We start from the raw sequence: 28000 nt of genomic DNA on the forward strand, positions 1-28000 counted from the left end.
TGAATAACATTTCTTTATAATTTTTTGCATAAGTGGGTTTTTTTTCTTGGAAAATGCAACACAGCCCAATGTTGCATTAATTTCTTTCAAGACTGTACTGATAGTATGAAATTACTTTTGTCTTGGAGAATGGATTGCAGTGTTTATGAGACATAAGAAATAACCAGTGGTGTAGAATTATTCCTAATAGAGTTTCTAGTTGCCTCTTGAGGTAATTAAACTGTGAAGGAAAAATTTGGTCTCAACTGCCTGGTATTATGAAAAAGAAATTATTACTTGGAAATCCACTGCCTTTGTTCAGCAAGCTAAATAGGGATGATAAGAGCAATGCTACCAAAACCAATTTAAATATAGAAAAGACATACATAGGTGAATGAATGCACAGTGTCAGGAGGCTAATGCTTTTAAAATGCTGGGATTATAATACATTGAGAATATTTTGAATGCTAATTACAAGATCCAATGGATCACAAAGCAATAACCTTGAAAAGCAATTCTAGTTTGCTCAGTGAGGAAACACCTAAATTAGGATCAGTTGCAGCTCTGTAAAGGAAACTATTTCAAATTAAATCAGTGTTTTGCACAAGAATTCCAACAGCTTGTGCCTGGCCTGTTTAAGCCGGCATGACAGCAGTGTGAGGCATCCCTATCAGGATTTCACTCACTCTTGGATCTTGTTGGGTAAAAAAGTTAGCTTGGTCCCAAGATGCTATAAAAATCTTATCTCAAACCTCTGAAAATGCTGAAAATATGTAAAGGCTCTTGGGGACAGGCGAAGAGAAAGGCAGAATGCATTCTCTAAACAAACAAATTCACTTCTATGACAGAGCTACGGCATAGAAGCTCAAGAAGTGACAGCACTTTTCATTCACTGGGAAAGGGAGAAATTATACCTGAATTGTCCTCTCCATCTACTTCAGCCTCTCTCATCTTAGGGTCCATTATCCTTGAGGAACTCATGCGGCAATCGCTAAAGGAGATACAAAAAGTGTTGTTTGTATCAACAAAATAACAGTACTTCACTATATATGTGTACACATGCATACAGGCAAGTTACTAAAACATAAAAATATGAATAGAGTATTATGTGTATGCTTACATAATATATGTCTCCATACACGTTTAAGCATGTGTGTGTATATTGTATATAAATACACATAAAACATACATAATATATAAAAATCTCCCATATGGTACTTACTAGGCTAAGGTATAATAGATTACACAGACTATTTGACTTTCAAAAAAAATAGTACATAATAGTTTAGTTGACCAGCCTCTCCTATTTGAAGATTCACTGGTGAATTCTTGAATGCCTCTAAAAACATGTATCAGAGGATATGGGCTTCTTTTGATTCTCCCTTTCGCAGCCCAGTAAGTACCAGAGACAAAATGACAAAACTACAGCTTTTGAGTAAGTGTACAAGTAATAACAGTGGAGAACCCCATGTATTTTTCCCTTATTTATATCCAATTTGAAGTATTCTACAAATTGTAGTTTTTCTTCTTTCTAAAGAAACTTGGGACAAGTCAGTGATTCTTTCCATTCCTTTCTTTTTGTATAGATAACAGAGTTAAGGAGAATTAGTAACAGAGAAATACAAGTAAAAATAAAAAAACCTGATTTTCTTATTTTCTTTTCTCTTCTTTACTTTTTGGAAGCAAAATATTACTTCGCTTACTAAGGTTCCTAAACTAAAAAATAATTGCAAACTGCACATGTCCAAAGCCTGAAGACATTACACTTCTAATTTAAATTATATTTCTGGTGCAGTAGTCTGTTTGTGCTTTCTTTTCTTCCTCTGGAGAGCCATAATTTCATGGTCAAGGGAGAAGAGAGTCATGGATGCCACTGATTGCATAGTGAGTGAAATGCTGTAGAGTCACTCTTTGGGCTGTAATGGAGGCAGATGCTCATGCCACAGCCTGGATGGAGGGTGAGTAGACTGTTGCTGTTTTGATACACTGAAGTACCAGGAGACTTATGAAGTAAGACTTGTAAATCCAACGAGCTAGTGAAATGGAAATGAAACCTTTATCACTCAAATCTAAACCACAACACACCACCTGAACCATGCACAGCCATTTGAGCTGGGCCACAGTGCACGGCTGCAGGACGGCCATAGAAATGGTACCTCTACTGCCTGGCAGCTCCAGGGCTTCTGCAGCAGACAGACCCAGAGCCTGGGTGTGAAACATCCTCTGCCACCACCCACCAGGTACCAAATCAGAATTAACACGAACACGAGAGTGAGAAACTTTTGGTCGTGGGCATCTGCCTGAAGTACAGAGAATTAATAAGGAACCTACCCTAGAAAATCACATGAGTGAATGGGTGGTGAGGCACTGGAACAGGTTGCCCAGAGAAGCTGTGGATACCCCACTCCTGGAAGTGTTCAAGGCCAGGCTGAATGGGACTTCGAGCAACCTGGTCTAGTGCAAGGTGCCCCTGCCTATGGCAGAGAGGTTGGAACTAGGTGTTCTTTAAGGTCCATTTCAACACAAACAATTCTGTGATTCTAGGATACCTTCATTTTTAAAGTAAATGTCCACTGGGAGGTGACAGATAAATATGTATTGTGGGCTGTGGCATACCTAGTCAATTGTTAAAGAGAGTGTCTCAGATTCCTGCTGTCACAGTGCAGCAGCAATGGCAGGAATGTAAATCAATACCTTTAAAGCTTCAGCTGTTATATGCATGCCCTGTAGCATCTATAAGCTATACACATCCAGAAGTGGGATTCTACAGTTTCTGTATAAATTGTGGATGGCATAACTCCCATTCCCATCTGTGGCTCACTGGCATCACCCTGATGCATCCAGCTGCACTCAGGTGAGGGTATTTTTTTTTTTATCCAAATATTTGTATGCCATACTTCACTAGTTCTCAATAGCAAAGCCACTGGGGGATAAACCCCCACACAGTGACAATGTTTGTTGGTAACATGCAGGCAAGCATGAACATGTTCCCTCTGGCAAAATTCAATCAGATAGTATATTATATTCCTGACAAATCAGAATTATGTTCCTGTCCCAAATCTTGGCAGCCAAATTTCTAGAGAATAAAACAAATTAAAAAAAAAGTTAGCTCCACCATAATGCATGCAAAGATTAGTGTGATTTATTTTGTGACATCTGAGGTCACAGAGAGATTTTCCACTGGATGCCTCAAACATTGAGGGACACTAATCTGTGACCAAGGCTGCAGCATAAATCTCCTCACTTAGAGGAAACAGAAGGACACTGAACTTGATAGGCTCTCTTCTTGCCAGTTGTGCATTTTAAAGTAAGATCTTTCTTTCTCCCCTTCTTTCCTTATGCAGCAGTTCTTTAGGCCCACCACATTTTTGCTGTTTCCTAACATTATTTAAGAATTAGTGTGTCTTACCCAGAGGAAGGCAGCCCTCCACTATTGTGTCTCTTGCAAGAGTACAGGGCTGGAGAAGGAAGGAAGTGCTTGGCCACTATATGCGTGTGTGTATGTGGTACTCATATTCCATCACCCCTGGAATCCTGGGGATTTGGTTATGTGGGGAAATCAAATTCCTAGGTTAAGGGAAGATTCAGGTCAATGTGCATCATTATTTTATATTATTTGTCCTGGATATTTGTCCTGGGCCAATGCTGGCCTGTCACTGAAGGAGTTGTTCCGTCCACAGGAGCAAGATAAAACAATTGAAAAAGACTTGGGATGTCTGGCTTCAGATTGATCCTGGTTGGGATTTTTATAATTAGACAGAGGTAACTCCCAAAATGTGATTAGAGCTTGTGAGGAGACAAGTAAATTGAACTAAAGTACAGAAATGTAGACAGAGACCAGAGTAACATACAATGACTGCTAGAAAAGGTTGCAATGAGTTTTGCTGAGGTACAGGGGAATGACTCTCCAAAATCTTAATATTTTATTATTATTCATTATAACAAAATATAGCAGCAAGTGTACTTGTGGATCCAGCTGCCTCTGATATCTGCAACTATTTTAAGGATCACATGTCAGTGGCAAAGAGAAAATCAGAAATATATTACCTGGGGGTTCTAATCTTGTCCAATGCATAAATGATTTACTTGCCAGCAAAACACACAAAGATTGTCCATATACTGCTTTAGCAGGTCATCCACAGATTTCTTGGTTTAAGGACCTTCTTGAGAGATGCCCAACTCAGGCTGTAATGCCATTAATAAAAAGTACTTTCAAAATACTTTTACAGAGGAATCTGTCTTTCAGCTTATTGATTCAGCAGAAACCTAATCAAACCCAGATACAGTGGCTGGCATGTGTAATTTCCATAATACCAGATCCCACCACTACTGCTGGAGTCATCCCATGACAGCTCAGCATCACCTGGGGAAAAATCTGGCTGCTTTGCTAAGGGACAGCTGCCCTAGAGACCTAGGCTGTGTGCAGGGAGGAAGGTTGTTCAGGTAAAATAATTTGGAGTGAGACAGAAGATAACCCAAGGTGTGGGTCAGAGGCACCAAGATGCAGGAGACACCAGGCACAAATACCAGTGTCTTCAACCTCCTGTGCAGGAGCCCAGAGACTCTCTTGCCCTCAGCAAGGAAATACTTATTTAAAATTATGGCAAATAAATCATCTAGGTTTGGATCAGGTAAACAATACTGGTTTACAGTGGGGTGACTGCAAAGCTTTTAATAAAAACTGCCTCTCAATTCATCATGCAATTAGATGGATTTGGTTTTGAGTTCAAAAGACAAGTTTCCAGCCCAAACCCAGGGTTTGGTGCGACTGTCCCAGGTGTCTGGCACAGAGGAGGAGGTGGCAGCAGCCCTTACAGTAATCACTATGTTATGCAAACATACACTATGACAAGGGCAGCAAGGTGCAGCCACCCACCCCATATCAGGGATGCAAGAAGAGTTTTGTGCCTTCGATTACCAAGGGGAGATTTGTTGGCATTAAGGGATGAATGATACATGCTTCCTTAACCAGAGAATGGCATGGAGGGGTGGGGAATCAGCAGGTAGCAGAGAGGACTGGAAGAACTTGCAAAATGCTTCTGGGCAGTGTGCTGGTGTTCAGGTTTTCAGAAAAATGCTCAGAAGTCAACAGATTCGTTTTTAGCAAACCCTGTTTTTGAGCAAATGCTGAAGCTGACATTTAGGCACTTACTTGAGCACTTATCCAAGTGATGGTTTGCACTGGAGCAACACCCCAAGATAATGTAAAGAAATACTGGTCCTTGATGAGCATCCAGCAGGTGCCAGAGATCCCTCTGTGACACTCTGCAAGCCAGGCACCACCTGCCTTAGTGTCTCACCAAACCTAGCAGCAGACAATGCCGTTCATTTCTACCTTAAAATTTACTATATTGTTTTTATTTACATGGAAGAAGCTGGGTTTCCGTTTAAAATGCTTCCTTTGCACTGTAAGAGGAACACAGAGATAATCCTATTTTTTTCCCAAAATATATAAACTTGGAGAACCATGCTATCTCTATCTTCCCCAAATCCCTTTTTCTTCCAGTATAATGTATTTTAATGGTATCTTCAGGCATATTTTCAATCTTTCAATCTTTTTCCTCAACATCTGCACCAAACCCTCCAGAATTAATATATTCATGATAGGAAAGACTTGATCAAAACATGATACTTAAGAGGAGAAACAAAAAAAATCCAGAGTTTACCCTTGGTATGACTGTAACTGCTTGTCATTTCCCTGATGTAAACAAGAAATTGCAGTTTCTGCTCTGGAGCCAAATTTTTTCACCCTTAAAGCTTTGTTTAAAATCTACAATGGCCTACAAGCTTAAGAGCTGTGCAATGAAATACTGATGAAATCCAGCAGCTTTGAATTTGGCACCCACTGGGACGGGTGGCATTCATTGTGCACTTATGCTTGGATCTAGAGGCTCGGCTGCTGAGCTTTCTCATTTCCATTTTCCCCAAGGATTTACTGAAGTCCATCACTTAATTAATCATCCTGTGATCTGAAAACTCAGCGGGATTTTCATCCTAAAGAAGTGATCTGCATTGGTTCTCCCTCATTAGCAAGGGCGAGATTTACCACACCACCGGCAGTCACACCCTTTTCCTTTTTTTTTTTCTCACCCACACTGTATGTGTGGTTCTTTTCATAATGGAATACTAGAGGTACTTGGTTTATCAATTTTTATGAGCTTTTATAAGCCATATATAATGTCTGCTGGCAAATTGCTAAATATTACCTGTTTATAACAGTATTTTTGCTATATTGGACATTTCCCAGCAGAGACTTTTTTCATTTTCCTTCGTCCTTCCTAGGTCCTTTCTAGATAGGCTGTGATACAAAAAATACATCTGAGACTATGCCTCTGCAGAGAACAGAGATGGAATATAGCAGCACAACAGGTTTTTATTCCCCTTCTTATCCCTTCCAAATGCCAGTACACTCAAAAATGTGTATCCAAAAACCAAACAACAGCAATTTACATCTTTCATTTCTCTTTTGTATAGGAATATCCCTTTTCTAGTAGTAACATGAGGCGTTAAAAAATAAGAATTTAGGAAAATTATTTCACATGAGAGTAAGAGCTGCTCTTTTCTCCGAACATCACGAAGATTTTGGTGGGGGGGGGAATGGGGCAGGGAGAGGAAAGAAGAAGAAAATAAAGCAGGGATTCTGAGCATATAAAGAAAACCCAAATACTCGGAGATACTTCTCTAGCTGAGAGAGTAACCAACCCAAAATCATCCTAAATGCCAAAGACTGAGGCAGCATTTTTTCATCCTCGTCCTCTCTGAGGACTCACACCTGAAATGAAGGCACCATCCAGAGGCTACACAGCCCCTTCTCCTGTCACTTGGACTGCAGAAACGGGACAGCTCAAAAACTTCCAGAGGGAGCAAGCCCAGAGAACGTGCCGTGGTCCTCTGCCACTCCAGGCACATCAGCAGTGCTTTCACAACCCTGGAGATGCTCCAGCGCTCCAGCACGTGCATTAGCAAGAGCACCACCTGGACACAGCCCCAGGGTGCCATGCCTTAGCATAGCACAGATTCAGAAGTGTGTTGTGATCACCTGCCTCCCAAACAAAGGTTTATCTCTGCAGCCAGGGGAGACCTTGTGTTGAAAACATTGTGCAGGGTGTGGCAGAAGGAAGTGTAGGGCAGCAAGCAGGTATTCACACAGCTCAAGAAGCCCTGCTGTTCAACACACCTCTCTGCTCAGACCTCCTCCTGCTAAAATAAATCATTGTCCCCTCCTTTCAAACTCTCAAACAACTTTAAGTGCTCCCAAGTGATAATGCTTGAGCCTAGCCAAAACTAAATCTCTCACAGTACGTCCAATTATAGAATCATTTCCAAAGGGCAGCCATCATCCTGAGCTTTTGTTTCTAAGATAAACTACCTGCAACAGGAGGTCTAAGGAGCATAGAGTGAAGTGCTCCCCCTGAGCCAGCACAGCACATATGAGCTCAAGTATTAAGTGTCCACATGAGTGAGGGACAAGTCTCTGGGAATCTGATTAGTCTGTATAAACACATCCAAAAAGCTCATAAAAAGGAGAGGAGAATTTCATAACAACTACAACCCCATTTCCAAAGCTATACATTTTCCTGCTTCAGACCTCTCATTAGGTCAAAGGAGTTTCACTTTTCATTTTTTATTTGGCCTCCAATTTTTAAATCAAGTGAACAAACGCACCTGAGTGCATGCTTGCATACACATAGACATCTAGAAACTTTAACCAGAGTGCCAGCACTGAGACTGAAGGGTCATTTTGCCTTTCTACTATATGTCAGCATCTCTGCAGTATCTGTGCATATTCTACCTTCATCCTCATCATTTGTGAATTATTAAAAATAATTTACCCAGAGAAGAAGTTTTCTGAGAAAACTGCACTGGTTTTTACTACCAAGTCTATATAAAAAAATAAAAAGTAAACTTCATGCCAAACCAGGAAGAAAAACATCCTTTCACTTTTTGTATACAACTTCGCCTTTTGTTTTCAAAATTGGACAGACAATCATCTCCTTCTATTTTGTTCAAATGGTGTGTATCAGTTAACAAAAAAAAAAAAAAACAAACCACATTTTCACAAATGGTTGGCAGCCTAAATGATACTTTGTTATCCATTTTCATCTGTCTCCCACTGAAGCTAGTACACTTCACTCATCTTTTCTTATCTGCATTATTTGCTAATAAAAGGTTTTGTTTCCTTGGTTGTGGTTAACATTTATCTCCAGCTGATGTCATGTTTGTAGCATGCGCTTACGTGAAAAGAAAATTTGCATATTGCACAACCACGTTTGTGTAGTGAGAGTCTATGAGCCACTCCTTGTGCTCAGAGCAAGGCTGGCTCAAGTGTCTTTGCTGCTAGCATCCTTTCCATGGCTGCACATGTCTTGGGCCAGTATCCAGGTGAGAGCACACAGCCTGAACACAAAGTCAACGTCCTTCTCTTTTAAAACTCTGCCAGTTCAGGATCCTTTAATCCTCTTCCCACTCCTTGTCAAAACGAATACAGCTAGCTGTGAGTGATTTGCCCTTTCTCTCAGAAATTAGTAATAAAAGTCAGTTGCACCAGCACATAGCTCTTCTAATGCTATTCCTTGCACCAGAGTTTGCTACTCTTGCACTCCCAGTATGGGTGGAGGTGGAAGAATACCAAGCTGTTCCAGAAGGACCAGCAATGTGTAACTATGGACACACCAATGTCCCTTGGCATCAGCCCTTGCCTTTGAAGTACTCACATCCATCACTCAAATTCCTGCTGCATACAATGTAAACATAAGGTGGTGCTGGACGTCCCTGTGATCACTGAGAAGAGACATCAAGGGATGTCATGTAATAAAATACCTGCTAAAGGAAGATTGGATAGGGGAGATAGGATAGAGTTCGCTGCATGGGCTTCAAGCCCGAACCTTTGTGCAAACAGGGCAAGGCCTGCCATGAATAGCAGATGAGGCTTGAGGGGCTACAACTGAAGAATCTTCCCAAGCCTTGAAGGGTTTTCTGGGCATTCAGCTGCTTTCAGTCTTCCACTGCTGTTGGGCAGTGTGTGTTTTCCTTTGTGTAACCAGCCCAAACTACCTTCTGATGCATCTGCCCCTGTTATTCCAAACACTGTGCAGATTCTCATCAGATCCTCATCAGCCCTTCTGCCATGCCCCTGCCAACAGCACATTCCTTTCTCTATTACAACCACAGTGTATTTCCAAGAGATGGGAGGGAGAGGTAAAAATCTTCCTCTTTTACCTCTTTTTTTGTCGTCAGTCCTGCCCCCCCGCCCCCCCCCCAAGAATTAATAGTCCTTCCTTCTCTCAGCATTTCTGAGAGAAATAAATAAAGAAATAAAATAAACTTTCCTCCAAAGTAGCTTGGGAAGAGTGAGACTTGTATTTTTTTAAAACAGTGCATTGCTACAGAACACACAAACAAAAGAGACCAGAAGGCATTACTAGTCTGGTGTCCTGGATAGTGCAGGGAATGAGCTGTTCCAGAAGGGTGAAGGGAATTTTCTTCCCTGATAGAGCCCAGTAACTTGAGGATATACACCTTCAAAAAGGTCATATTTTGTTCACAGGAAAAGCCTTTGCTTGACTAGCATGCTTTCTTTTAACTAACAAAAAACCCCAACAAGCCAAAATCAAAGCAAAGCAAACAACCATATAAAAGAATCACAGGAAGGGGGGTGGGGGGAGGAGTCTGCATGGGCAAAAGAATAAAGCAAACTCATGTGAAATGTCTTATTCCTATGCACTAACTCTTTCCTTCTTGCTTTCAGTCCTTCATTTTTTTGTGGTTTAATAGAGGGGCCAAGAGATTTATTCCACCAATATGGAAAGCATGATTATAAAGAGAACTGTTAAAGTAAAAAAAGCAACATTGTCTCTCCTTCTTCCTCAGCATTCAGGGATAATAAGGGCATAGCTGTTCTACACAAAGACACAAGACCTTCCCTAGCTAGCTGCCTATAATCCTCTGCTATATTTATGAGCACAAACAGCTCAATACACTACCAGACTTTTAGGTTTGTACCAGCCATTTTTACTGATAGAAGTGCAATCTGTATTTTTAATTTAAATAATATCGAGTGTTCACATAGAATTTTATGCTAATAATGTTCTGAAGAAGGGCATACTTTTTTTTTACAATAGCAGGCTAACATCACTCAGAGTCAAGGGTCAGTGAAGTATTAAAAATTCACTGTTCCTCTCCTTGAAGAGCAATAGAAAATAAAGTGTCTTTCTTTAGTTAGAACAAAATTACATTTGATTCTACATATTGCAATTGCAATTACTGTTGCATTCAGCACTGGGAAAACTCCTGAAGCTATTTCACAAAAATAATTATACCAGGTCTTTTGGTATTCAGAACGAGTAGAAATATCAACAGTGCTATAAGGTCTCAATACCTTTAAATATAGCAGGTCTTCCTTCCATTGATCCTTCCTTGCTGTTTTGGAACCATGAATACAATAAATTGTCTATTCACCTCATACATACATAAACATGCACACACACACACACCTCCTTTGTGGTGAAGAAAGTGTAAATCTCCCCTGGAAGGACAGCAAGCCCTGAGCAATGGCTCACTGACACCTGCTGCCCCATCAATTAACCTAACGTAAGGGTGTTCTTGTACAGTGCAGAGGTTAATGGGAGTTTAAGATGCAGAAAGTGTTTAGCAGTACCTGGAATGAGATCCTTCTTCAGCTTTATCTGCTATTCTGAAGGAGACTGGTGGGCCAAGTCAATCAGAAAAGGAGATCAATTGCTAACATTTAGAGCTGAATTTGGCCCAATTTTCACAAGTCCATAATATGTGGTATAGTCCACAGTGTCATTTCAACAGTTTTATTAAGTTTATTTAAAAGCTAATGACAAATTTTTAAAATGTTGGGTTCAACTGAACACAGAATATAGTTATATCCTAGGCCTACTTCCAAATATTTTACCATTAGTGCAATGAAAATTAGGCAAACCTATGTAACAAGGAAAGTGAATGAAATAAAGAGACTAAGAAGGGTTTTACCAGCTTCCTTGGGAATTCCTGTGCTGGAAGGATGAAGTACTTATAGAAATAATCCATGAACCATGTGCAGAATAGTTTTACTATTAGACATTTCAAATAGAGAGAAAAAAAAAAGAAAGTTGGAAATGCAAAGAGAATGAAATAGATATTTCTAGGAGAAGCCGGAGCCCTTCCAGGCAGACACACACCACCCTACCAGCTGAGACTAGCCAGAACACAAGCAGGCTGATTTCCATGACCTGCTCATGAAAGGTGCCACAGGGGCTCTCAGTCCTCAGCTCGACCTGATTCCAGCCCAGACTGCAGCCACGTGCTAACCTGGAGTCCCCTCGGATACAGGGATAACAAGAAGCCATGTCTCCAGCACAAGGACTTCACCTCCCGGGTCATCCTAGCATGAAGGAGCTGCAGGAATGGAGTGAGATCCAGCTGAAGCCACGGGATGGCAGCAGGACGTGGTAGGGAAGGGGAGCATCATGCCCTGCATCCCTCTGTAGATTGCAGACTTTGGGGTCAGTTTCTTCCCCAACACTCACACAGTCCATCCAAGCAGTACAGCCACTGTCAGCACAGTCACAATCCTCTGAAACTTCCCCAGGCAACAGCACTCACATATTTCAGCAATAACTGCTACCTTGTAAACACATTCCACATTCCTGTTGCATTAAACCCCACAGGTCAAATGCAAAGCTGAACAGCCTCTTGTCTAACTGTTGTACAAGGCTTGCTCTGAGGTAGTACATGTGGCAGGCTTTTACTTGGAAAGGACCTTATTTAGCCTCTTTTCACCCTTCCTAATTTAGGCCCTCTCAGCCTTCAATTGATAATTTTTTTCCTAAGCCTTGATGGGAGACAGATATGCCACAGGCTCCTTTATCTTTCCTCCATATCAGTAACATTCAGATCACCTCTAGAAAAAAAGAGGATGAGATTTTTAACACAAGGTCACCATAATACATTACTTCCTCAGTGTTTTCAGGTAGGAGTCCAGTTAAGTTGGACTTCATAATCCAAATAATTTCCTACACAAAAAGACTGGAATGTTGCTTTCTGTCCCTGCCACAATAAACATCATGGCTGAGTTTTTTCGTCTTTGTTTGGAACCCTTCTCCACGGTCTGTAAGAAAAAGAGCCAGGATTTCATCAATGTAAGAGCCATAATTATTTGTCATTTACTCCCTTCATGACATGAATTTGCAAACTTTTCATTCTTACTATCCATTCAGGACATAATTGTTCTTTATATCTGAAAGAGAGGAAATCTTTTTCTGTAGCTCTTATCTCATTTACTTGCAGGTCTATGCTCCAAATCACACTGTGCTCCAAAGCAAGGATATGAGCAAATGGAAATAGCTGCCACTAGCTCAGATTGTTTTCTCCTTTGCTCCTTCCCTGCAGCAATAATCTCAGCAAATATAACCTCTGGCGAGTCATTCTGTATGTATCACCTCCAACTGCTGCTTCAGACTTGCAGACTTCTGAAAGTTAAAACTCTGAATGCAGCCTAATAGTTTTTACTGCCACCTTGTCAGAAATCCAGAGGCAAGTCTCTAGTGGGCCACCTGCACAAGCCCACTCATTCCCTTTGAACTGGGAAGTAGAAAGCATTTCACAGAATCACAGTATTTTTAGGGTTGAAAGGGACCCTTGGAGACCATCTGGCCCAAGCCCCCTGCTTGGCGGGGTCACCTGGAGCAGGTGACATAGGATCATGTCCAGATGGGTTTTTGAACATCTCCAGAGAGATAAAACTCTACAACCTCCCTGGGCAACCTGTCCCACTGCACTGTCATCCTCAAACATTTATAAGTTCTTCATGTTGAGGTGAAACTTCTTGTGTTTTAGTTTATAGCCTTTGCTCTCATTCTGTCACTGGGCACCACTGGGAAGAGTCTGGCACCATCCTCCAGACACCTGTCTTTGAGACGTTTACATCCATTAATAAGATCTCCTCTCAGTCTTCTCACAAGAGAGGTTAAATACTTCTCCTGACGTTCTTCAAGCTGCAACTCTCAGAGCAGGGACCAGAGTGAGTCTGTCATGCAGAAGCAATGCTCAGCTCCAGGCCTGTCCCTTGGGTCCAGCTTTGCTGGAGCCAATGGCACAGACTGAGGTGCTCTCTCTGGCCTAGGGCCCAGCTCCCCTTGGAACCTAGTGGGGTAGTGGAACTCAGGAAGCAAAGGGAACCTGATCATGCTCCCTGGGTTCCACGGACCACAGGTGGGAAATACACTGTGACAAATGTCTCCCTTTTCCCACATCAATACTTGCTCCCAGCCTCTTCTCCTTTCTGCCACTGGGACAGAAGTTCTCCCCATCTCCCTCTGACATGATAAGCACCTTCTTTGTTAAACTCCTCGATGCTTTAGATCTCTGTCAGAAATCTCTTGCATGCACATTTGCCTCTGGCAGCACCTCCCCCAGCAATGGAGTGAGGAAGATGTGTCAGGAGTGAATAAGTCTAAATCACTTTACCTGAAAGAGACACCCCTCTGCAGAGGAGAGCTCTTCCTTTCTGTCCCTTCTAAACTTAATTTTCAGGTTCCTGTATAGTCTTTGGGGCTTACTTGGCAAGTGGGATACAATGGTGGGGGCAGGAATGTAAAGCCATTTGGAGACATTCCATTTGTCCCCAGGCTCCCTTCTTTGAATATACCACAAATGTTTTACTTCAACTCTCAAAAGCCCAATGACATGCAGGTTATTAATTCATGACTATGACAAGATTATTATGGTTAATTTAACATGTGCAGGCACTTAAGTAACTACTGTTGGGAAATATTTGTCATTAATTCAAAAATTTCCTGCCTGTAATTTGGCAAATAAAAATGTAAGTGTGCAGCTGAAATCCAGCATGACAAAGAGCACTCATCTTTACATGTGACTACAATGCTTGATCTCTGCCAGATTTAAATAAGCACAACAAAATATACTGCAGCATTCATAAATTAAATGCTATTGGCATTCATATGCTAGAAAGAGCCCAGATATAGGAAGAGAAACAGAGAAGCAGACAATATCCCCATGGGCAGCAATCGGGACACCATTGGGACAGAGGGTGGTAGAACAGTATTCCTAATCAAAGCTCAAAAAGCAAAACTGTGCAAACAAAACTTACTTGTGTGGGCTTTTCTCCCACCTCCTGTGGGTCTGCAATAATTTCTACCAAGGTAGGTGGTGCAGAGTGAAACCACCGATGCAGTTTAAGTCAGGAACAACTTGTCTCTCAGGCACAGCACAGACCTCCAGGGCCACACCATCACTCCTAGGGAGGGAACTCCTTGCCTCAAACTGCTGTGTTTTGCTTGCTTTCCCAGGGAGGTAGGTGAAAATTCTTTGTGTATGGAGCTAGTTACAGCAACAAATCAGGAAGTCAAGTCCAAAATAATCAGTCTCATGGCATCTTAGAAGGGTCCCACCACTTCTTGGCCTTTGCTGATCCCTTGGGCAGGTCCAAAGTCAGTGATGAGTCATTTTGCTCAAAGGCTCTTTAGCTCTGTGGTTTTGCAAGGGTTATCACTATCACATGCATCCCACTACCAGGCCCTTCTCACCGCAGGAGCTCCATGCATTGCCTGGACTTTTTGAACTCTCTCATGTGGTAAAAACTCCTTAGGGAAGTCCTGAGGTACGTTTTGGTACACTTCTATCTTTGAGCTTCATATAGGTGTTTCAGGATAAAACTCCAGAACATACTACCAGAGGGAATTTTCTGAGCATTCAGTGCAAGCAAACACTCAATATAATCCCTTCACAGGCTGATTAAAGTCTTATTTTGAAAACCATTCAAATTCAAATGCTATTTCAGAACTTGTAACTCTGGTTAGAAAATCCCAGACTAAATTACTGTTATACCTGTTTGGTTTTGTAACACTTTCCTTGAAGGAGCCTTTTTCTTTTGCCACAGACATTTAGGGAAAATGTCCCTCTCCCCTTTCAGCCTTCCTCTGCAAATCCAAGTAAGTCATGGCATCTTAATTTCCTCATAGACATAAGCTCTCTATTATCCTGACATTTTACTAACTCTTCTCCGCACCTGCCCTACTCCAAGCTCACCTCTTCTGGCAGCCAGATGCCCAGAACCAGACACTGGGTCCCAGGCAGCCTCTATAGTTAAATGACACAAAGATCACTCTTGGATTTAATCTTCCAGATCCTAGTTAGGTTTGGACATGTTGACAGACAAATAGAGAGAAAGCATTCACCTGCCTCCTCTTGAATGCTCTACTGCAGAGTCCAAGTACATGTTTGAGCTATTTACTATGAAGAAACACTGTTCATGCAAGGCCAGCGTTTCAATAACCTTTCCAGACTCAGCTCTTTCCTATGACCAGCCACTCAGATGCTGATGCTGACTGCCAATACCAGGCTACAGGACCCAATCCAGCTTCTTTTCAAACCCTGAAGTGCCAGCATACACTCCCTTGACTGAATTTGCAAGGGCCCAACTGTTCCATCTGTGTATCTACAGAGTGTCTCTGGTGCAGGTATAATGGGAAAATATTTAGCCTTTTACATGCAGTTGGCACATATACTCAGGCTCAAGTCTGAGGAAATTCTGATTCTCTTTGCTTAGGAGCCTCCTTTTTTTAAACATTAAAAAATATTAATGAGTCACAGCAATGGGTAGGGAACGAGATATCTAGCAGAGCTCCTAGCTCTGCCAGGACAGCATTACTAAGAGGATACTACCAGGCTTTGTGAACAGAGGAAAGATCAGGAGGTGCTGGGTGACTTAATCTCTCTGGTCCCGCACTATGCTCTGAGGGCGCTATTTCACTGAAAGAGCTAGATCAAAGCTACTGAAGGGGTTTCTTCTGTTAACTGTCTCCTGAAAGTGGTTGACCTAGAGACCAGAACAATTAAATGAAATGTGAAGCACCTCCTCAAACAGATATTTTTCCTACTCTGTCCTACATCACCTAATCAGACAGTAGTATGAAGTTAAAAACGTGGGAGAGCTTTTTTGTAATAAAAGACATCCTGAACTGTATGAAGATACTGACCTGCTATATATTTTTTCTCTCTTCTTATGTGGACACACACCCTGTGAGTCCTAGGAATGAATGTATGAGCTCTCCCATAAGTATGATAGAGACAAAAAGTCTGTTATAGCAAATTGGACATGCAAACTTAAAAAGCAGCTGGTGTATCAGGTATGCAATGTGAGACTCTGGGAATTGCTTTTCTAAATACTAAATGTGGAAAATATCAATTGAAGCTGCACTTTGTATCTCTGAAGACATCAGCTTCTGAATACCTTGGAGTCAGCATCCAAATTAAACAGCTCCATATTAGAGAAAATTAAAGTATATTGCTTAAAAATAATCTGGTATTTTATATTCAGAATTCACCACTACAACCATCTGTGGAAAAACCATATAAACATGCTTACAGTTTACCTGTCCTAGAGATGAGCAGCCAGATCTTTGGCTGATCAAGTTAACTGGAGCTGTATTAATTCATATTTCTGAAAAAATTGTATGTACTGCTTATAGACTTCTGAAAAAGACAAGTTAAACAGCTTGTATGCACTTGGAAACATTAATTTCCATGTTTTTCAAAATATGAGAATTGTATTTTCTGTGAGGAGAAAAGCTATCATGCCTTCAGAAAACTATCATGCCAGCCCTGTACCAGCACTAGATATGAACATACTCTGGTTTGATTCCCATCATCTTTACTATCTGTGAGTACAGAAGAGAAGCTACAACACAAGGAAGAAAATTTTTTTAGTAAGTATTTTTCTTAGAATGGCACATTGCTCTGATTTTACATTTGACAAAGGGCCTCTTCTTGTAATCTCTCAAAGGGAAACAAAAAGCAGTAACAAATCCCATTGTGTTACTAACCAGAGGCAATGATTGCTGGCCTCTGCAAACAATACACAGCCAGAGGGACTTGCTGCTTTCTATTTGCTGTGGCAAATATGCCACAAGCAGCGAGTTGCAGTGAGAGCATGGCAACCAATAACTCTCGATCACTTAAAGATTCTTCATTAGCCAGTTCTAAAATAAATTAACTAGAGAAGTTTAAAGGTTGAAAACAAACACACACCACAAAGAACAAGGGAAGACAGTACATCCTTCTACTTAACTTTTTTACTTACCATCCAATAAAACTTTAATAATACAAAGGCAGGTCAATAGTCCCAGAATTGAATGTTGTGCACCTGTGTAACCAAGAAACACATTTCACCTGGAGGAAAATAACCTGTAAAGTGCCTCAGCCAAACTTTCTTCAGCTGCTTACCTGTGCAGGTTCCTGTTTGTCAGATTCAACACACCACAAAAGGCTACTGGTGTTTCAGAAGGGATCTGTCACCTTGCCAAACATTTAAGTGGTAGCAAAAACAGCAGAGGTGCTTTCAAGTTTGTGCAGAGAATTCTGAAAGTCTCAATTCAGTTCGACAGTGCACCCTATGTCTCATCAGATACCCAGCATGGGAATCTGTCTTCCCAAAGCATGAGTTATGAGCGCTGCCCTGAACCTTTCCCCAAGTGATCCCTGTATCTAACGCAGAAGGAGTCGGTCAGAGGAGAAAGCACCAGTATCCCCCAGTTGCTAGGTAACAAGCAGGGAGATCCTGACCTGAATTCTTAGTGGAGGCTGATGTTACTCAGGAAGCTTAGCTGGGTCCTTCCTGGATAGGGAGGGCCATGCCAAAAAGTTACTCCTGGCTTTGTAAAGGCCACTGCATAGCACCCAGGACAAATGGACAGCTGCTGAGCTATTTTTATGATAAAAAGGCACCTGTTGTGAAAATAGGAAGCACACGTAAGGGTGATATTTTCTGCTTTTCATGCTAATGAGACCAGAAAGTTTTTAACCTTAAAATATGATCTATTTCAAATCTGGTCATTACATAAAGCAGAAAAAAACATCCACCATGTGCACAGCCTCAACATTAACAAATGCAATGAGAGAATACTAAGCATATGAAAATTAATTAATTAAAAAAATAATGTTATCCCATACACTATACTATGAAGCAGAATCTAAAGCCAAATTCAATACAGAAAACTGAAAGGAAGTAAATCAGGGAAGTTTACGATGACACAAGAACTCTGCATTTTCTGGCCATGTAATATTTTAAGTTATTGGCATGCCATTGTATTAATTACTCTATTTAGCTTGCAAATTCCTCAGGATGTGTTTTCTAAAAGATGAAAAGTAAACGCTCAGCCAGACCTGAAGAGCTGAAGTGCCTCTGAGCCCCCTTGGATGGGGTATACCCAATCCTATCATCCTGTATAACCAAAGGAAATAATGCCTCCTCATATGCAGCATAACACGAATGGGTCAAAGACCCAATTATCTGGAAAAGATGCCTGTTTGCTTTCTACTGGCTCCAAGGAACATCTTGGCAAAAATGGCATGAAAGCAGTGCTGAGCACACCACGTGTGGCATGGCTCCCACAGGCTGGAGGGCCCGTGAGGCTGGCAGGGCAGAGGAGTATCGGTGCAGAAACAAGTCCTTTCATTCCAGCCGGCTGCTTCCCCATCACATCTGAGCACATTCTCACATGAGCAGCTCCCTCATTGCTCAAGTAGGTTCTGCCAGTCCCAGACAGGAATATCTGTGAGGACTCCAGCTCAGCCAGGGCAGTAGCTCCTGTATCTCTTCATGAGTTTGCAGTGAGTGTAACCACCTCTGTTTGCAGTGGGTGTACCTACCAACCACCACACGGGCAACTGCTCTCTTAAAGAAGGGTCTCAGGGACAGGAGAACTGGCCTTTCATATCTAGAGAAGTCCAGCTATGACCTTAAAAGGGGATGACTCCACAATGGCCTTCTATCTGATAGAAACAAAGCAATGCTTTAATGGAAGGGAAAGACACACAAGTGTCCTTGCAGAATGCCAGCCTCGCTCTGCTGTGCAATGTCACACCTAATGCATGGAATGTAACCCCAAAAAGGCTCTCTTTTCACTGTAGCCAGGTTCAGTGGCCTGATAAATCTGTGTTCAGCACAGCTCAAGGTCAGGAAGCAGTCTTTTAGCTATGCTTGAGATCTCTTCCTCCCCATAAATGTCCCTATTTTCCAGGGAATCAGTCTATCCCTGCAGCAATTATAACTGCCCAAAACCAGATGAGTTTTATGGTGCTTCAAGTACCTTTCTGAACAGGAGCCAAAGCTCATCATATTGATAGGAAAATTATAGTTCTTTTGTTCATTTCCCTTTGTCATTTTATTGCAGAAAAAGGAAGAGCTCAGAGTTAAATCCGATCCCATAAGCACATAAATTTCCAGACAAAATAGTTATGGATGTCGCCGTCTGAATTCGGCAGGGTTAAATTAATCCAGGTTTTAAATAGAGTCAAAATATAAAAAAAAAACTTATAGATTAACAATTGACATTTGGAGGAAACATACTGAATATTTAAGATATTAAATATATACTCACCTGCTGTTAAAGAAAAACTGATACAATGTAGCACAAATCAGAAATCAGAGCTCTGTGCAGCGCAACTGATTTTTAAGCAGTGCAGATACTCTGAAACAATTTTCTGGTGAAAGGCCATATTACAGATACCATCGCCAGGAAGCAAAACAGTGCAGAGAATCTACTCATAGAAATATTTGTGTGTTAGATAGCTCTAGACTATTTTTCTTACTATAGATTCAGCTTTTGCAAACCAAGCGAAGTGGATGGCACTTCAGTGCATCTTTTCCTACAGATTCTTCCAAATGGTCTTAATGTTCAGCCATGCAACAAGCTGCATTAAATAGAAGATTTTAGAGAAAATAGAGAAAGCTTGGCAAGATGAAAGGTGTGGCAAATATAAGCTTTTTCTAGTGAGGCCCTTAATAGAGGCAAAGAGAAATTAAACGAGTGTGGTAGATTTGAGAAGAAATGGAGAACTGCCGAACTGAAAAGAGAGAGGAAGAAGGAAGTAATTTCAAGATTCACATAAAAGTTAGAAAAAAGATGTAGATGGGAAAAATGCTGCTGAAAATGCTGATTCCACTGAAAGCACAAACTGGACACCTCTCTTCTCTTTTAACGTTTCCTCCAGTCATGTCTTGAACAGCAAGAACAGGTAAGTGGTAAAACAGATTTAAGTGGGGTAGAGAAAATCCACTCCATAGTGTTAAGAAAAACCGGTCACATCTTCCTATTGTCCAAACTGGCATAACTCCACCAGCTTCATTTTATGTCAGCTTAAGACTTGGTCAAATGCAGTAAGAGGAAGGTTGCAGTTCCTCTTACATGTTTCGCTTTGCCTGCAGGCAGGCTTCAGCAAATGGCGTGTCTACTCCAGGGGGACATACTTAATGAAGAATTTAATCTTCCTGATGAATACAGAAAGATGCCAAAGTACTAAACTTGTCAAACACACCTTGCAACAAAACACACTGTTAAAAATTTGCTTTACTTGGCTATATACTTGTAAAGCCATGTAAAACAGACAGCTCCAAACTGCCTGACTTCAACCACTGAAAGTCAAACACTGCTGTCCAAATCCCTTTGCAAAGGTGCAGTATTACAGTAATTGAGATGGTCCGTAATCTGCTCACATCTTTGCTTGAATCAGTGACACAGTGCGAGAAGGCTCCGGGTTGCTCAGAAGGAGCTGCGTGAAGCACTGATTCATGCTGATGAATTGTAACCAAGCAACACTGCCAGCATCTCTCCAGCCCATTGTTCAACTGAACTGGGGAGAATAGCAGCAGAACAGCACCGAAGAAACCTGCCAAACTCCAACTTCAATTAAAGGATACCATCCCTCTAACACTAGGCATAGTAAATTTTTTAACCAAAATTTAACAGAAATAAACTGTTACTTCCCTCTCAGTAAAGATAATTATGTGCCTGAAGGCAGTAAATTAATTTCTGTGTGTCCAGGACCTCTCGTAAATCATCTTTACAAAAGAAACAGTTGAAATTTACTTTACACAAAAAATGCTTGGCAATGAATTATTCATCTGAGCAGAGGGACAGAAATACTGCCTTTTTGTTAGTATTAGATGCTGAGGGAAACTAAAGAAAACTTTCTCAGATGCAGTATGAAATGGAAAGAAAATAGGTATTTGAAAATTTGTTCAGTGAGAGTTGATAAATTTTTCCCATGTAAATGTCCGAAACCAACAGTTAATGCACAAAATACTGCTACTACATCATCATGCATGTGAACCTTATTATCAATAGAATCATTAAAGAATTAGTTTACAATACTGAAATATTTTCCTTTTATTGCAGTTAAGTGGTGGGATTATTTGTCCTGTTTAATGCCATGGGCCTGGATACCAAAAACAAAATTCACTGCAAAATTATTTACTGTTGCCCTTCATGGAAATAAGACGAAAACACACTCTGCCAACAAAACTGTTGGTTACTAGATATTTTAATGTTCAACAGTAACCCCATTTTACCAGAAAAAAAATCATGTATACATTAAAAATACGATACAGAATTTACTTGTTTTTATAACATAAAAGACAGGCTAGCAGCTGTAGGCATTTCTCAGAGCATAAAAACCAAAAGCACTGACCTGTAAAACAGAAATAGTAATAACATCTGCTAGACTTCTGGGCTTTGAAATCACATTCCCTGAGAGCAAGTTTTCAAAAGAAAGGCTGGGCACTTATGTAAGATACCAATTCCTTTTCAATGGACAATGTTGCTCTTTTGAAATTTTACGTAAAAGCCTGAGTGCAAAACCACACACATCTTTCCTCTTCAGGAATTAATGTAGTAGGGCAAAGTTAAAAAATGCCATGGCATAAAAATAGATTTATCAATGTCATTCAGAATTTGTGATATCATAGAATGGTTTAGGTTGTAAAGGACTCTAAAGATCATCTAGTTCCAAACCCCCCTGCCATGGGCAGGGGCACCTTCCACTAGATCAGGCTGCTCAACCTGGCCTTGAATACTTCCAGGGATGGGGCATCCATAATTTCTATTAGATCACCCTCTTTGCTTACTTCCATGCTTGTCTTTCTAGTCCCTCTCTACAAACAAGGCTCCTAGGTGTGGTCTTTTCAATCCCACCATGGGGGACCAAGCTGTTCTGTATTCACTATTCCATGTGGAGTATCACCAGGATCTCACACAGGCAGGAATGCTGCTGCTTAGGGTCCTTCTTATAAGTCCTCAACACTGCCACAGGCTTTGACACTACACAGGACTCCTTATAGGCTCAAAGCCTGCGGTCCCATGATATGAGTTTCCACCAACTTCCTCCCAACGTGAGCAGATATTTAAAGCAATATGGTCTCATCATCTTCTTTCCCTTCATATGTTTGCCAGATGGCTTTATTTAATGTCTGTTCTCTGGATTGGCTCTTAGATTTTTTTTTGCTTTACATTTGCCATCTGCTGGTCCAAACAGCTGAATGATACACTTCCTTTTCAATCTCATGGCATACATTCATTCTTGCTGTCAATTTGGCATCCAAAATAGTATGGCAGGCAGACTGGCAGGTCTCAGTAAGGCCTTGCTCTGCCAACAGGAATTTTCTTCTTTGTCCCTTTGAGAGTCATTAGTGTAGGAGCAAAGTTTTTAAGAGGCAACAAAGTCCAAAGCCAGAGCAAAAGACAGGTACCAAGAAGAACTCTGGACCAAGTTGTCTCAATGATGGAAAGTGAAAGAAAACAAAAGAAGCAAATGTGTGGGAAAAAACTTGACTTGGAACCTTCAAATAATTTTCCAGAATCTTCAGCAACTGTCTTGCTCTTTTCAGTGAAAATGTATGAGGACTCTTGTGAAATAACTGATGTGGATATGGTACCATGCCTGCACCCTGCAGGGCACCCAGCCTGGGCTGCACTACAGGGGCAGTGCCAGAACAACGGCTTGCAAAACTGCAACAGCATCTGGCTGGGAAGGGTGTCAGAGGAGAACAGAAGCAGCACAAGAGGAGGAGGAAGGGAAAGGTGCCAAAAAATCTTGTTATGACCCCACCTAAATGCATAACAGCAAGTTATTACTGAGTTGCCTGAATGCGCATGCTTTACCTGTCTTGCTACATTAAACCCAGAATGCTTTAGGGACAATTCTGTCTCTTGAGTGTTTGCACAGTTCCAAGCACAATAGCTGCTTGTGCTGGCTGAGTCCTTTGAATACTGTAAGAATACAACTAAATAATAAGAGCAGTAAAAAGCTCGATGCTATTCATACTTGAGAAGATCTCATATGGCTCTGGAAAAATCACAGCCACAGAAACACTCTCAACAAATGCATTTGTTAATCCTCTCATTACTACTGTAACTTTCTTTTAAAGGTAAAGACAGAAAAAAATGTAATGAAAAAATATTAACTGTATTTCATATTTGAATCCCATAAAAGACTTACAGTTTATCCAAACAGTGTAAGTGAACAAAAGTTTGTGAACTCCTACTTCAATGCTTTTCTGTACACTCAAATTTGCAAATACACTTGCCTCTTTCTGTTTTCCCTGTGGTTTTGGTGGTTCAGCTGACAGTAGCCTTTCTACTCTCCATTTTCTCCACGTATTACATGGTCAAGTAAATGATGAGGTTTGCAGTATCTTGATCTCTTAATGTTTAGATAAATGCTGATACTACAGAGCCAGTCCTAGTTCTCCAGAGCTCCCTACCTCAGCTATAAAGGTAGAAAAATAATAAAACTAGTAAACCTAACCCAGTGCTTCGGTGGCCTTGGTCCAGCAGCTCTGATCCAATGCCCATTGAAGCCTAAAGAGAGATTCCTTAATTAGCCAGTTAGTGTCACATCAAGCACAATTAGGCTCAAGTGCCACTGAAGAATAAGATGTATAAATTCTTTTGCAATGCAAATTCCTTTGCTGTTGAACTGTATGGAACCGACCCACCTGCTTCAGGTCTCCATGTCACCTTATACTTTGTACACCACCCAATGTTCAAGGGAGAGGTTCTGAGAAACAGATTCCTTGAAATTCTCAAGCTGCTTTATATGCTTCATGATGGTGGTTCACAATCAGATTTCTGGTTGTCACCATCATGAATGGAAAGATAAAAATTCAGTGACAAGTTATGAAATGTTACATCTGCTCAAAAAGGTAGAACAACCAGCCAAAACCAATGTGTCAAAGAAATGTGTAAAACAGCTCCAGATTTAGCCAGATCCAGCACAAGCCGTGTCTATATTTGAAAGCTACACGGGTACAGATGTTAGTAGGTGTATGAATAAAGGATAGGAAGACTGTACCACCAGTTTGCATACCTATGGTAACTAAGAGAGGATCTCCTAAGAAAAGGAGCTGTGAGACGGGGAACAAAGAATTCTTTTCCCCTTTGAGGGCTAAATAGCTCACACTATCTAGTGAGGTTATTTAGTCTGGGGACATGTGCACCTCCAGATTATAATGGCAACAAGGAAAAGAGAACAACATGGCATCTTCAGTCCTCAGGGGGCATTTCTAGCCTGCACTGCAGTCCATGTCTCTGCATGTTCACAGCTCTTGTTCCATCTAGGCTGAATTTGATACAACACACCCAGTGGCTGTACAAACAACACATTAAAATATACATAATACATGTGAAGACTACAGAAAGAAACAATGGCCTTCTATGCAGCTCTCAGTATACAGTATTTAGGCACAAATCATAGAACCATTTAGGCTGGAAAACAACTTAGAGGCCACCACGTCCAACCTTTAATCTAGCATTGTGAAGTACCAGAGTAGCTCATTTCCCTCTGTGTATATGAGCATGTTCTGAATATATTTATGATGATGCAACTGCATCCCCTCTAGGCTGGGTTTAACAATTTTACTGTTTCCTTACTAGTCATAAAAGTTCTATTGCTATTGAAGGACAATGTCCAAAGAAAGTATAAGGAATTTCAGAAGAACTAAAAAGCCAAAAGACTCGCTGCAATACAGTGGCACCAGTGTCCTCATGCATGTGCCTACTCCATTACTCTAATGATTCAAAGGGCAAACACTTGAGTTCCCAACTGCTCAGTGTTCCCCAAACAACACTCACAGAACTGCAATCTATCTCCATTTCCTTACAGCCATCATTGGAGCAGGAGGGCAGTACTACCACCAGCACTGAGCTGAGCCCATCTGGACTGGACTCTGGGTGCCTGCATGCACAGCTGCCAGGCAGAAGTCAGACAGAACAGAAGAAACAGGCACCATCTTCCGTGCTGCTGTACATAACCTCTGAAGCATATGGATGAAAAATTTCTAGAAATGCAGATTCTTTTAATAATCTCCTTTTCTTATTCTCCTGCCTCTGCCACAATTTCTAGTTTCAGATATGTGAATCTCTGCACACGGTCCAATTCTCCAGGTTATTTCTGGTCTAGGTTTTCCTTAGGTTTTACTAGAGGCAAGAAAGACTGATATCAAAAAGAAAGAGGAATAGAAAGAAAACTGAGGAAAACAAAGCCTTTACATACCCAGAAAGTCATCAGCATATCCAAACAGGAGCAGAAAAGTTCCTTCTTCTTTTAAAATATATCTTCTGCTTCCATGCTATACTGACTACATGGTATGTTTTTAAATAGTCTGTTTTAAAATAAGTTGGGTGTGATCTAGTTACTAAATATTGCATGATTTGATAATTACACAGCAGAGCAAACTACTTTCCTAATCTGGAATAAGATGTAAAATTCTAAAGTGCCTTTAAGAAAATGGGACTTAAGCTTTATTTTTTCCAATGGCACGTAAGCCCTGGAAAAAGTAATTTTCTATTTTAGTTAGTTTTGGAAGTCTTAGAATTTACAGCTGTATGCAAACAATTTACACCTTCACTTTTACAGCTACATGAAATCAGCACTGATTTATGCAGCTTACAATGTCTTTATTTCTTGATTAACTTCCCTTCAGGTTTTCACTGTAAGCCAGTGATATTTTATTAGAGATAACAGTGATACTTGCATTAATTTCCTTCATTATATTCAGTCGCTCATAACTTTGGCAGGTGGTGTAACTATTAGGTCCTTTGAGTGGGGGAAAAAAGGATGAATAACCTGTGATGGTGTAATTGGAGTCCACCCCACATACAAGAGGCAGGTTACAGCTGCACAGTGAACTTTGATTCTGACATACTCAACCTTGTGCTTTGACTCAGCAAAGCAAATAATGCTCTTTGCAAGCAGTCTGCACAAAATTACCAGGGCGTTCTGGTTTAACCCACAGCATGTTATCAGGCATTACACATCCAATGTAATTAAGACATTTTAAAACTGAAGTGATTTTACCTGGTATTTGGCAATTTCCTGTTCCTAAGAAAAGTGGCTGAGTAATAAGAAACATCACAAAGACTAAAAGTTGAAGACCATTTTGATAACAAAACTTAGACCATTTGTATTTTCCTATCACAGTAGCACTCTTACCTTCACTAGCAAATGGCTTTTGCTTCCTTACCCTAACCTTTTAAAGCAGACATTGTCTCCAGATCACTAACAACTGTACATACTGTTGTGGAGTAAAAAGTTTTAATAACATCACAGCAGACTCTTGGGCTGAGCTAATACAAACACTCAGCTTCAGTCCAATTCTAATAGCCAAATAAACAGAGTTAGGATGATGCTCAGAGCTATTGCAAATTCCAGCCACATTCCATACTGAAGAATGGACGGAGAAAACAAAATGGTGTAATCACTCATAAATGCTATGAAGAAAACTAGATCAGTCACTTTTATTTTGCCCTATGCTTTAGAAATAGAGGCTATTAAAATAACAACCAGTCAGATACAAAAAGCTAGGAGGAAATGAGACTTTATATTATGGAAATACAGCTGACAAATGCAGTGCTGTATAGAAGCAGATGTGGTTGAAAAAACAATTAAATACTTTTCAGCAGAATTTGCAAGTTTGTTTTGTGGAGGTGGAACACATAAGCCCTTGCTGGAGATTCCCACACCATCATCCAAAGTATAGGAGTCCAATAGCAAGTTGAGATGTACCTACCTGCACACATGGTCTTATCATGTTGTGATTAAGCTTGTGACTTTCATTCAGAGTAAGAGTGCAAATCAGATGAACTGGTTATTAAACCGGTAAAAACTACAGAATCTGATTTAAAATTTACAGTCAGTATTTTACTTTGACTAAGAAACATGGTACATCAGGCTCATTGCAAGAGCTGAAGAGAATTCTTTGAGAAAACAAACCAAAAATCTTTTGTGTATACATTACAATTTACAGTGCTCTCTGCTCACAAAATCACTTCATATCAGATTCACAGGATTAGTGATTGCTAAAAAAATCCTCTCACCGTGAGAAAGGTCATGGAAACTACCTCTTTACTCTAGAGCAGACAAGCACTTCCTTAAAGCACTTCATCAGAGTCCAAATAGAAACACTCATATGCTTGTGCTAACAGTGTTGAGGTACACAAACATCAGTAACCAGTTCAAAGAGCATAATTTTGTCAAAACAGCAGGCCAGCTACTATTATCCTTCCATATAGTGCAGACTCAATGCAAATGTCAGAGGAGCCAGACTGTTTACTCAGTTCAGGTATCTCTGAAATGGACTAACCTTCAGTGTCATAAAACTTTGAACTTTTCCTGTTCAAGGATTGAAGCCCACTTGGGGATCCTGGAATATCAGATATGCAGTAGTACATTATCACAAACCCATGATTTCAACTTGTTTCTAGGAAAGAAATATACCTTTTTCTCCTATCATCTTCCTCTGTTAAATTTCAAGTTAATAATCTATTGTTGTGACTGGTTTAAGAATTACTGAAGCAATTCAAAGCAAGTGTAAAATGCAGCAGAGCTTCCTTATCCAAGAACATAATGAAAGTAACAGAACCATTATCTATAGATGCATGGCAAGTCCAAAGAAGCAATTGATGTTCTGGGGCAGAAGAGTTGTCCCTTAAGATTGCTATCATAAAGGCAGGTATTTTTATGGCAGAAATGTTTCTGTGCAAAAGAAGAAAGCAAGGAAGGTGAAACATTGTAGGAAAATCAGTAGTAAAGGCAGCAGAAAGTCCAAGAGAAAGCAAGAATAATTATTGAAAAAAATTCCTAAAAAGGACTAAGGACTAAGAGCACTTTGCTGGTGGCAGAACAAAGTAGGGAGTGATGCTCAGAGAAGCCTCCCTCC

At 40.6% G+C, this 28000-nt stretch overlaps 1 protein-coding gene across 3 annotated transcripts in view; it reads right to left on the bottom strand.

Annotated features, from left to right (window-relative positions):
• CRACDL (CRACD like) overlaps nt 1–28000 on the bottom strand; it is a 65851-nt gene that overhangs the window by 27622 nt on the left and 10229 nt on the right. For all 3 annotated transcript variants that reach the window (XM_056492318.1, XM_056492402.1, XM_056492250.1), the window contains exon 2: nt 894–970. In XM_056492318.1, the coding sequence (XP_056348293.1) occupies nt 894–960 (67 nt within the window). In that variant the 5' untranslated portion in view covers nt 961–970. The remainder of the gene's footprint in view (nt 1–893; nt 971–28000) is intronic.

Source organism: Oenanthe melanoleuca, chromosome 1, assembly GCF_029582105.1.
Source record: "Oenanthe melanoleuca isolate GR-GAL-2019-014 chromosome 1, OMel1.0, whole genome shotgun sequence".
Classification (NCBI taxonomy): Eukaryota; Metazoa; Chordata; class Aves; order Passeriformes; family Muscicapidae; genus Oenanthe; species Oenanthe melanoleuca.